Below are 12,018 nucleotides of genomic sequence, written 5' to 3'. Positions count from 1 at the left end.
TGCACTCTATGCACCCCTTTTTTTTTGCCTGCACCCGAATGAATGGGATACGCTCGGGTGCAGGCACATGTAGCCGATATACGCATGAAAACGCGTGAGAATGCAAAGTCTCGCGTTTTCATGCGTATATCGGCTACACGTGCCTGCACCCGAGCGTATCCCATTCATTCGGGTGCAGGAACAAGTAGCAGGCGTAGGGCTGAATTTTCGGCAAGCGTTTTTCCACTTGCTGAAAAAATCAGCCCTACGCCTCGTGTGGCATCAGCCTAACCCTTGGCAATAGAAACTACCAGAACAATCTTAGCACCTCTGGACCTTTCTAGAACAACTGAAATCAAATGGAATAAAACCACTAAAAGCAATCAAAGAACAATAGTTGCAATGAAATCGGTAAGAGCCCTGGATCCACCAATGTCACTGCAAAAGCAACCTTTTTGGGGGCACTAAACACACAATAAAGAACAATGCAAAGATAAAACACCGTAAAATCCAATAAAACCACCTAAACCAACAGAAGAACAATAATTGCAATGAAATCGGTGGTCAGAGCCCTGGATCCACCAACGTCACTGCAAATTCAGCACCAAATAGCAATAAAAAAGTTACAGTGCAATAGAATAATTCAAAAACAGAAATCAATTATGAAAATGCCAAAAAAACACTAAAATGCAACCAAATAAATCAGATAATTATAGAGCAAGATCAGAAATAAAGTTTTAGTAAAAAAAAAGACTGCCAAAGAAAGCATAGACAGAAAGAAAAGAAAAGAAAGAAAGAAAAAAAAAAAAAAAAAAAAAAAAAAAGTGTAAGTGTAAGTGTGTGTGTAAGTGTCTGTGTGTGCTTGGGAAAGTTGTAAATAAGTGTGTATGTGTACAAAAGTGTAATAATGACAAAGATAGAAGAAAAAATGCAAAAAAAAAAAAAAAAAATTTTTTTAGACAGTTGAGATAGAAATAAGCAAAATAAACAGTGGTAGAGAGTTGTAGTTCAGCTTACCCAAGGCAGGCAGACGATCAGGGGCGATCAGGGGCGATCAATCCAGCAGGAAGGCAGCAGGGGAGCTCCATCTTGTCCCAAGTGCGCAGCAGGAGTGAGGGAGCCGACAGTAGGCGGCGCTATTTAAAGGGACAGCAGTGGACACGTCATCAACGCGTGTCCACTGCTGTCATTGGCTGGCGACGCGATCGGTGCGGCTGGGGGACCCGGATCGGTAAGTATGTCTTCATTGCTCGTTGCCTAGGGGGATCTGAGGGGTTTACAAGCGCTGCGCTGCTTTAAAAGCGAGCGCAGCGCTTGTAAACCCGACAGTGCCATTGGACGTAGATTCTACGTCCCATGGCACTTTGGTCCCTTGGTACCTGGGACGTAGAATCTACGTCCCTTGGCACTTAAAGGGTTAATAAGAATTTCGCAGGAAAAACATAATTATGCTTTGATATTCTGTAACTCTTGAGCTAAACAGGGCAAACAGAGACTAAAGCTACTCCGTTTCTGGTCTTTGCAAGATAGATAATTAGACTACCATTATAAATGCCTCTTCTTTCCTGGCTATTTTGTGGGTATTTTGTTATATGTGGCAGTATTATCTGTGCACTGGTAATATATTATAATATATTATCTACCTTGAAAGGGCCAGACAATATATTATAATATATTATCTACCTTGAAAGGGCCAGACATAAAATAGCATTAAAGGAACAGTAACACCAAAAAATAAAAATGTTTTTAAGTAATCATAATACAATGCACTGTTGCCCTGCACTGGTAAAATTTGCACATTTGCTTCAGAAACACTTCTATAGTTTATATAAAAAGCTACTGTGTAGCCATGGGGGCAGCCATTCAAGCTGGAAAAAGTAGAAAAGGCACAGGTTACATAGCAGATAACAGATAAGTTTTGTACAATACAATGGTGTTTTATCTGTTATCTGCTATGTCACCTGTGCCTTTTCTCTTTTAAATGGCTGCCCCCATGGCTACACAGCAGCTTCATTTACTAAACTATAGTAATGTTTCTAAAGCAAATACACCAGTTGCACCAGTGCAGGGCAACAGTACATTATACTGTAGTTCCTTTTATACACTTTGATTTTTTGGTGTTACTGTTCCTTTAACCTTACAACCTACATTTCTCTGGCACCTGTTGGGGTGGGAAAAGGAGTGAGGCCCACATGAATGTGCCACTGCCAGCTAAGGAGAGGAACACTTCAGAGGTTGAGATCTGGCCAGAGTAGGAGTTCCCTCCATCTTACATGCCTTATTTTCTAATACCAGGTCTATTTGCAGAATCTTTTCAGACTTATTAGCCTTATTTCTCTTTATCTCCAGATGGAATCAGGAAAGCGATTTTCTAGCCTATTCCTCTGACTGTGGCCAGTGTTTCAACTAAGTTGATTGGCATAGGGCATCATGGTCTTTAGCCAACTTTTTATCAAGTTTTTAAACCATTTTAACTCTTGCCTCACTGGATTCTGCCTTGAGTATTTAATGGCGTTCTCTGGCAGCTCCTTCCTCTAGAAGTGATACAACTGAACTGCATTTGTGGGTTTAGGTTCTTATTGTTTTTGCATAAAACCCTTCTACAAGGTGTATTGTGTGGTTATTTTGTAGTTCATATTTCAGTCTTTCAAACTGTAGCTCTAATATTCGAATAAATGTTTTTTTTCAGGAGAAAATTCCTCCACCCATTCAGCCCATCGAGAAAGCCCATGTATTACTTTATTTAGGAGATTCAGTGACAACTGACCACATGTCACCTGCAGGAAGCATTCCAAGGACAAGCCCAGCTGCTAAGTACTTAATACAGAAGAAGTAAGTCTGTGTTTAATAAATGCCATCCTCTTCTCATTATTTACTTTTCTGTCCTTTATCTCTATCCTCTATCTGTTTTTTTTTATCCTGTGTGTTTATTATAGGGATGAACGAGATCCATCATTTTTTGGATTCAGCCGAATATAGAATCCTTTACAAATCTGACCAAAATTAAATTGCACTTGCTCTTGCAAGAGCACTAAGGGGCGCAGGAGCATCTGAATGATGTACAAGGTAGAAGGCAGGAGGGGGGGACTCCTACATGTTTTCCCACCTGCCCCTTCATAATACAGTGCTGACTAACGCAGTCATTTCTGAATGGAGCTGCAGGTCTCTGCTTTCCAAAATGGAGCATTCATTTTAAGTATAATGTGATTTGTCTTCATTTTCAGTTTTTGTGGTGTTGTGGTTTTTGAATTTTTTTTTTTTCGTTCTTTTGTGCTGTCATAGAATTGTATCTATTAATGGCAAATAGGGCCCATCTGTCCAGTCAGCTCCTTGATAACAAACCCAAGAGAGAGAAGATCAATATTGCACAATAGACAATAGTGTAATAAGCTTTACCAATGGGACCAACCTTAGCTATTTAAATCCAACTAACCGTGTGTACGAATAAGAGATGGCACAACTGAAACATACGAGTACTGTGTAAGTAGATCTTAAAGGACAAGGAAAGGCTAAGTCACTTGGGGGTGCCAAAATGTTAGGCACCCCCAATGACTTTTATCGCGTACCCCGGGCTGGTGCCCCTGTTAGGAGAAAACAGCACCAGCCTGGGGTACCTGTAGCGCAGCGCTTCCTCCTTCCTGCTTCGTTTTCTAAGGACTAAACAACGTGCGCATGTGCAGTAGAGTGAAAAGCCAACTTCTCTGTTAAAGTTCGACTTTTTCACTCTACTGCGCATGTGCGCGGAAGCGATCGCAGCTACCCCGGGCTGGTGCTGTTCTCTCTGAACAGGGGCACCAGCCCGGGGTACAAGGTAGGCGATTAAAGTCACTTGGGGGTGCCTAACATTTTGGCACCCCCAAGTGACTTTGCCTTTCCTTCTCCTTTAATACTGTGAAGGCACCAGTCACAGCCTGGGGTACCTGTAGCAAGCGCTTCCTCCGTCCCTATACGCGCTGCTGGCAAATGTCCGGGACAATCGCATGAGCAGAAGAGTGAAAAGCCGACTTTATAGTTAAAGTTCGGCTTTTTCACTCTACTGCGCATGCGCGCGCACGTGAATCAGGAAGGAGGAAGCGATCGCAGCTACCCCGGGCTGGTGCTGTTCTCTCTGAACAGGGGCACCAGCCCGGGGTAAAAGGTAAGCGATTTAAGTCACTTGGGGGTGCCTAACATTTTGGCATCCCCAAGTGACTTAGCCTTTTCTGTGGCACTTAGTTAAAAAGTGTGCACTAGTGCATCTTCCTTCTCCTGAAGGCACCCAGTAAGAAGATTGCGCAATATTGAGTTGGAAGTAATGAGAGAAAGGAGAGGTACCTGGTGTGGGAGAAACCTTCAAGTTTATTCTGCTGAATCCAAAAAAGTGGATTTTGTGCATCCCTAGCACGAATACTTATTACTTACTAATACAGCTAAGTTTCCTCTGTCTAAGTCCTTTAAAAAAAAATTCAAAAAGCTTTTCAATGGCAATTCAAGTGTTAGGCATTTGTTCAATGTTATAAACCAAAACCAAATAATACTGGGGCAGAGTTATCAAAATTAGATCTCACTAAAGGAAAATTCACTCACTTTCTATTTATTTCTATGGGATGTTTAGAAGCATACTTATCAAATGGTGAACTTCAACTTAACTATGCTATTCAAAATCCCATTGGAATGAACAGAAAACAGATTAATTTTTCTGTGGTGAGCTCTAATTAACTTTGATAAATCCGCCTCTTAGAGTGTGCTCCTAATTCATACCACAGTCTCTGAATATGATTTAATCTTTTGCTATTTTCTTATTTCTTAATTGAAGTCTGATTCCACGAGAGTTTAATTCATATGGAGCCCGGAGAGGTAATGATGCTGTGATGACGCGAGGGACTTTTGCAAATATGAAGCTGTTCAATAAGCTTGTTGGCAAAACTGGGCCCAAAACCTTCCATTTACCATCAGGACAAATTGTGAGTAATCTGGTTAGCAATGTTATTTCTGTTTTATTTGAGCACTGACAAATGTATGTACAGGTATGGAATCTTTTATCCAGAATGCTCGGGACCTGGGGTTTTCCAGATAAGGGATCTTTCCGTAATTTGGATCTCCATACCTTAAGTCTGCTAAAAAATCATTTAAATATTGAATAAACCCAATAGGATTGTTTTGCATCCAATAATGATTAAATATATCTTAGCTGGGATCAGGTACAAAGGTACTGTATAATAATAACAGAGAAAAAGTAAATCATTTTCAAAAATTAGAATTATTTGCTTATAATGGAGTCTATGGGAGATGGCCTTTCCGTAATTCGGAACTTTCTGGATAAAGGGTTCCCGGATAGGGGATTCCATACCTGTACAGGTATCGGACCCCTTATCAGGAAACCCGTTATCCAGAAAGCTCCAAATTACGGAAAGCTCGTCTCCCATAGACACGATTTTAATCAAATAATTCAGAATTTTAAAACTGATTTCCTTTTACTATGTAGAAATAAAACAGTACCTTGTAACTGATCCCAACTAAGATATAAATAATCCTTATTGGATGCAAAACAATCCTATTGGGTTTAATTAATGTTTTATTGATTTTTTAGTAGACTTAAGGTATGGAGATCCAAATTACGGAAAGACCCCTTATCCGGAATACCCTTGGTCCCGAGCATTCTGGATAATGGGTCCTATACCTGTATTTAATGTTGAATTCTGTTGAATGAATTTTGTCAGGTTTCCAAATTATAAACTTACAGAAAGGTGCAAAAGTAGCCAAAACCCAGCAAACAACAGGTTGGTACTTTGAAACCACCAAGAATGTTGCTGATTGTTTTCAGACAACCCACCAACCTATTAACACTATGGAACACTGGGACGCATTCAAGCTGGAAGCTAGGGAACATTGGGTTGGACTTAAGCAGAACTCTGCAGTAGCTGCCCGTCACTCACATCACAAGGTTATGCTAACTAGAAAGAGCTGCTGGCTCCTCTGGGTTTAAAGGACATCCAGGAGAGGGATTTTTTTAAAGAAACTGGATGCATAACCTGGGCTGTAGCTGAAATTTTGAAGTTTTGAAATATTTGTAACCTTGTTAGAAGCTCCTGGGAACCCCTGCCCAAATGTTGAGCCATAAAGGGGCTATGAAAACCAGTGGCTTAGAGGTTCATATACTTTTTTTCAACGTATGCTGTAAATTAAACAGTATTGACAAGAAGTAGTGCAATTGTTCATGTTTATTAGTTTAAGATTATGTTGGTCTATAGTTGTGACATAGCTGACGGTCCGAGTACATCCCATAATTAATGCAGAAAACTATATTTATCTATATAAAACTATAACAATAATTTTTGGTGCAAAAAGGGTTTTATATAATCTGTTTACTGACCATTAAGGGCTTTGTTTAAAAAAAAAAAAAAATAGTTGATGGTGCTAAAATAACTTTAACTAAAAGATATGAATTTGTAACTAAAAACCTTTTGATTTTGAAAATGAATTGACTTTCAAACAATATATTACTAATTAAACATGGTGCCAGGGAATGTGCATTGATCTGTATTAAATGGCTTATAGAAGGCTGCTGCCATTGTAATTTCCAGATAGGTGTAATTAAGCTGGAGATGAATGGTGAAACGTGAATGGTACTTGGGTACTTGGGTGTGCTTTGTCATTTATTAGAAGTCACTATCCCCATACCACCAATGTGCCTGGAAAAAGCTTTTAATTGTGAATCACAGAAATCCCTGCAGGCGAAACAAGGAATCACATAATGGAGAACTAACCCCCACCCCCAAAGTACAGAAGACCCCTTAACTGCCCTGAATCGACCCCCCCCACCTCTCACTTCTCGCATTGCCTATAATTTTTTAAAGTGGTCCTATAAAAAAACCCAAGCTAAAAAAGCAGAGTAGTGCAGCAGCGTACCTGGGCGCCATCTTCAGTTCAATAGGAAATTCTTCGGGTCTCACCGCTGATACGGACCCTGCTTGAGCATGCACAGTTGGGGCTAGCCGGGAATCAGCTTCAACTGTGCATTTTCAAGCAGGGTCCGTGTTGGTGGTGAGACCCAAAGCATTTTCTATTGAATGGAAGATGGAGCCCAGTACGCTGCTGTGCTGCTCTGCTTTTTTAGCTTGGGTTTTTCTATAGGGCTACTTTTCTAAGTTATAGGCTATGCGAAAAAGGAGAGGTGAGGAGGACCGATGCAGACCAGTTAAGGGGGCTTTTGTACCTGGGGTGGGTTTAGTTCTCCTTTGATTGCATAAGAATGCAGCCTTCTGTATTTTCCTGTGGTCCTGTAGCCCTTTGTCATCCATAGAAAATAAAGTACTGTGTGTGCCACTGCTGTAAATGAAAACAAAACAAAATTATGCACAGCCCAGTTACTTGCTATATTTGTAATTCTTTTGGGCAGGGCTCTCTTCAAAAATGTAGGCACCCCCAAGTGACTTTAATCGCTTACCTTGTACCCCGGGCTTGTGCCCCTGTTAGGAGAAAACAGCCCGGGGTAGCTGTAGCGCAGCGGTTCCTGCTTCGTTTTCTAAGGACTAAACAATGCGCGCATGCGCAGTAGAGTGAAAAGCCGACTTCTCTGTTAAAGTTCGGCTTTTCACTCTACTGTGCATGTGCGTGCACGCGAAGCAGGAAGGGGGAAGCGCTGCAGCTACCCCGGGCTGGTGCTGTTTTCTCCTAACAGGGGCACCAGCCCGGGGTACAAGCTAAGCGATTTAAGTCACTTGGGGTGCCTAACATTTTGGCACCCCCAAGTGACTTTGCCTTTCCTTCTCCTTTAATAATAGTAATAGATTATTTCTGTGGCAACTGTGGAGACACCAGTCACAGCCTACAGAGTTTCATGGCAAAACAAGTGTCAAGTGAGACACAACAATAAAACAAGGTAAATTAATTCTCAAAACAAAATAGGACCAGGATCAGCTTAGGTTTAAGTCAAGCATAGCAAGGTCTGATTTTTGAGTTCTGAGTTTTTGGTTTATTTTTAAACGTGTGCACTATTTCACTTGCACTAAACTTGCAAATATTAGGTTCTAAAATATATATGCTTGTTTTCTAGATGGATGTTTTTGATGCTGCAGAACTTTATCAAAAAGCAGAAATTCCCCTCATAATTATAGCCGGGAAAAAGTATGGACTAGGTAATTCTAGAGACTGGGCTGCTAAAGGACCTTTTTTGTTGGTAGGTAATGTTTTTTGTTAACCTAAAAAATACACATTCTGGCCTTTATAACTGTAAATTAAAGATAAGGCATGGATGGTAATTGGTTTTTACTGCCTTTCTGATCTGTTAACAGGGTGTCAGAGTGGTGATAGCTGAAAGTTATGAGAAGATACATAAAGACCACTTAGTGGGTATGGGCATTGCTCCTCTTCAATTTCTTAGTGGGGAAAATGCAGAGACCCTGGGCCTTTCAGCAAAAGAGCAATATTCTTTTTCGCTTCCAGTTGATTTGACTCCTAGACACAAAATAGAAGTTAAGGTAAGTTTTTTTTTTTTTTTTAAAGTAACTTTTTATGTTTGCTAATGATGCACATATTTGTATATTATAATGCCTCAGTTTAAAATTTAAAAAAATGTATGTTTAAGAAACCCCCTACAGACAAAAGCCCCCTTAGGCCCCCCCTGTCTCAGAGCATCGCAGCATATTTCCAGGCTTCTAGGTCACTGAGCTTTCTGTTGCATGGGCAGCTGAAGCTCGTAAGGGATAAGCTCTAACTGCACAAGCGCAAAAAAGCTCTGTCTATGGCAGAGTAAAAGAAGAGGATCTGAACATCGAGAAGATGGCACCTATGGCGCCTATAGGTCAACTTTCCGAACAGGACACTTTTCTGTATAATAGATGCTGCAGGGAGGGAGGCCAGTGGAGAGGGCAGTCTGTGGGAGCTTTTGCCTGTGGTTGGGTTTTTGACTACTTTTATACTTACAATTTTATTGGCTCCAAAGAAACTTTCTCTCTCCTTTTTTTCCAGACAAACACTGGGAAGACTTTCCATGTGATTGCAGCCTTTGACAATGAAGCAGAAGTCACTTTCTATAAACACGGTGGAATATTAAGCTATGTGGCACGGAAATATTTATAATAGAGTTTAGGAATCAGGATGGTAAAGTCAGAAAGGCATCTCGCCACCTGCTCTCCTTTACTTCTTACCTCCAGCAGACATGGGTTGCTGAAAAGGAACTAGTGAAACCTTTTCTGGCTCTTTCCTTTCAAGACTGGTGCTATGGACATGCCTTTTTCAAACTGCCTGAAGGGAAGAAATTATTTTCAAGCTGATCATATGTAGTTGCAGAGAAGGTTGGGAAAGCAGCTGTGGACAGTTTTTCTCTGTAAAACCTGTAACTGCTGTTTCATGGACTTCCAGTAGCAGTTTTCAGAATGAATGGATGACTTTGTATTTAAAGAAAAAACTGATTTATCAGAAACTTTCCATTTGCTGAGTTTTTTTCATGGATCTGAAGAGAAACACATTGCTATGGACATGTTATTCATGCCTCTATTAATGTTGCATATGTCAAGAATGAAAATAAAGCTTATAAACATGACTGTTACCATTTGCTGAAGCAATTTCATCTTTTACAACTCTAGATAACATACAGTTAGGATTTTTTTTTTTAAGAGAGGAGAGAGTGCCTTACTAATACAGTTAACTGCATAGGTGCCAAAGTGCTGTAGCATTTTGAGGCACATTTACTTGAATACCAGACACCAAGGCATCATGCAAAAATATATGCTCCTGTGATCAACACGTCCAAAAAATGTTTTTAAATTTAATTGAAATAATTTAACTGGCGCTTGAATAGTTTGATTTCCTTAACAGGGAAATCTTGGTATTCAATGAGAACCAAAAATGAGTGGCAGATGAGATTTATAAGCTTGGTACATGGACTGAACAGAGGAAAATATGACCCATGTTCCAGTGGGAACAGATATTGATGCTCATATGACACACAAGCATAAGTCAATCAGTGGGATTTTGAGGGATGTTGTTTCATATGTAGAATACACATTTGGCTAATAGTAATTGTTCTGTCAATAATGTCCTCTGCTAGCACCACAAACAAACTGGCCTGCTGAATTTCTAAATTGTATCACTGAAGGCTGGAATAAAATAGTTACAGTGTAATTTCAATACTGCCATCCGAAAAACTGTGTTGAGATATGTGTAGTAATCTCTATATACAACACCCAGATAACTTGTCTCTGTAATATCTTTGTTTTCCCCGGGGGAACCTTGCCTTGAATGGCATTTTTCCAAGGGTGGTGACCAGCCCATGGTAAATTTTAATGGCAGAATTTCCATTTTTAAATGGGAATTCAGATTTTTTTTTTTTTGTGTGTGGTCAGCATCACTGTGCTCTATGCTCCCCCATCTAGATGTAGCAGAATTAAACTGGGTGAGGTACTGGGCCTGTGGTAGCATTAAGCATCAGTTGCAGTGGTCAGTCTAGTTAGGTTGGATGCTACTGAGTAAATTTTAAAATTTTCAACTTGGTATGGAGGTTAGTCATTTTTGTATGCGCCATGCAAGATGCATGCAATAGGTACAATTAAACTGTTTTTTTCCACAGCTTGGGATGGGGTGACTTTATCTGTCTCTTGATTTCAGCTTGAAGAAATTCAGTTCAGCAGTGGCTAAAGCCTAAATAGAGGTATTTATCAAGGCTGTTGATGAGTTCTCAGAATTTAACAAATTGATTACTTGATTAATCCTATGTTCTGTTGACATCTCTTGGCGTTGTGGTTTCATGCCTACATATATGTATAAGGATTAAAAAAATTAAAAAAAATTTTTTACTTTTAGTCCAAAAATAAAAAACTAAAAGGCAAGAGCTTGATTCCGTATGGAAACTGTACCTGAAAACTGCACAAAGTACCTGTCATGCCCCTGAGTTCTGGCACCCGATGTGTGTTATGGTAGTCCATGTGCTGTGCCTTGGCAGTGCTTTAGAACTAAAATGAACAGAATTGAGCTCTAGTATAAGCCCTGTGGCAATAAATAGTTAAAGTTTAAGTTGAATTGTTGTAAGTTATCACTTTGCTATATGATATCACTTATAGGCAGTTAGCAAAAGGCCATCCGTGTTGCACATATATGAATTTAAGTTTTTGCTTGTTAATTGAATTAAGCTATTTTTATAGCAAAGTATACATTGTTTCCTGCTGAAATCATCAGGTTATTATTTGGTGTTATTTCAAGGTTAATTTCAAAGTTCTGACTCCTCCATTGTGTTTTGAGGCCATTAGTTAAATCAAACACTGGGGGGCTGATATGCTTACTTCCCACATTAGCAAAGTCAATACAGAGGCTAAACAAGCAGCGCTGCCCTCTACAAGTATTCATTTGTCCTTTCATACTAATGTGTGATAATATAATGATAACATACAAAGAACTTTGGCAAACAAAAGCCCGGAAGCCTAGAGCCTTTGCAAGACAGCATCTCTCAAATACCAATAAATAGTTCTATTTTTGTATGTATTTTCATATTTCTTCCTGTATTTTACTTTTTTTATATTTATGTATTATACAGTATATTTAATTGTAAATGCTAAACAATGTGGCTTATTAACAATAATGCAGACTGCACTGGTTTCTGTTCTGCCAGCCTTGTATAAAGAATATTATATATTGTGCATCAGTCCCTTAGCTCAGCCAACATCAGCACAGCATATCCTATGTATCAAAAGAAAAAAATGGGGAGTTACTGAGAGCAGCTGTAAGTACAGATTCTCAAAGCCAAATGACATTTGTAGACCTAGGATGGTACAGAAGCCCAAACATAAGGTGTACCAGTGTCATACTTGGCACAAAGGACCCACCAGGTAACCTGATATCAGGGGCCCAACTGCCAGAGCCCTTAATGTTAAGAAATATAGTATCTAAATGTTTGAGTCATTCACTGCTATAAATAACTGAAAACACAAGCAGAGCCTGGAGAGTGTAGAAAAGAGATAATGCTCTGCGCTCCAGAAGGGCAAAGGGCCCACCAGGAAAAATCCTGGGAACCTGACAAGCCAGTCCAACACTGGTACCATGTGTTGGCTAATTGTTGAATTTTAG

General features: G+C 39.8%; 1 protein-coding gene and 1 long non-coding RNA gene across 3 annotated transcripts in view; one reads left to right on the top strand and one right to left on the bottom strand.

The window, feature by feature from the left end:
- Positions 1-9,508, top strand: part of ireb2 (iron responsive element binding protein 2) — a 46,981-nt gene extending 37,473 nt beyond the window's left edge. Inside the window, exons 19-23 of one of the 2 annotated variants that reach the window (XM_012966754.3) lie at positions 2,669-2,811; positions 4,775-4,922; positions 8,015-8,137; positions 8,253-8,438; positions 8,929-9,508. In XM_012966754.3, coding sequence (XP_012822208.1) covers positions 2,669-2,811; positions 4,775-4,922; positions 8,015-8,137; positions 8,253-8,438; positions 8,929-9,039 — 711 coding nt within the window. In that variant the 3' untranslated portion in view covers positions 9,040-9,508. 2 annotated transcript variants of the gene reach the window in all.
- LOC116409756 overlaps positions 9,165-12,018 on the bottom strand; it is a 44,400-nt gene continuing 41,546 nt past the window's right edge. The window contains exon 4 of the long non-coding RNA XR_004222018.1: positions 9,165-11,631. This is a non-coding gene — a long non-coding RNA (uncharacterized LOC116409756). The remainder of the gene's footprint in view (positions 11,632-12,018) is intronic.

The sequence above is a fragment of the Xenopus tropicalis genome, chromosome 3, assembly GCF_000004195.4.
Source record: "Xenopus tropicalis strain Nigerian chromosome 3, UCB_Xtro_10.0, whole genome shotgun sequence".
NCBI lineage: Eukaryota > Metazoa > Chordata > Amphibia > Anura > Pipidae > Xenopus > Xenopus tropicalis.
The sequence above is the reverse complement of the archived record's forward strand: the minus strand, read 5'-3'. Positions and strand labels throughout refer to the sequence as shown.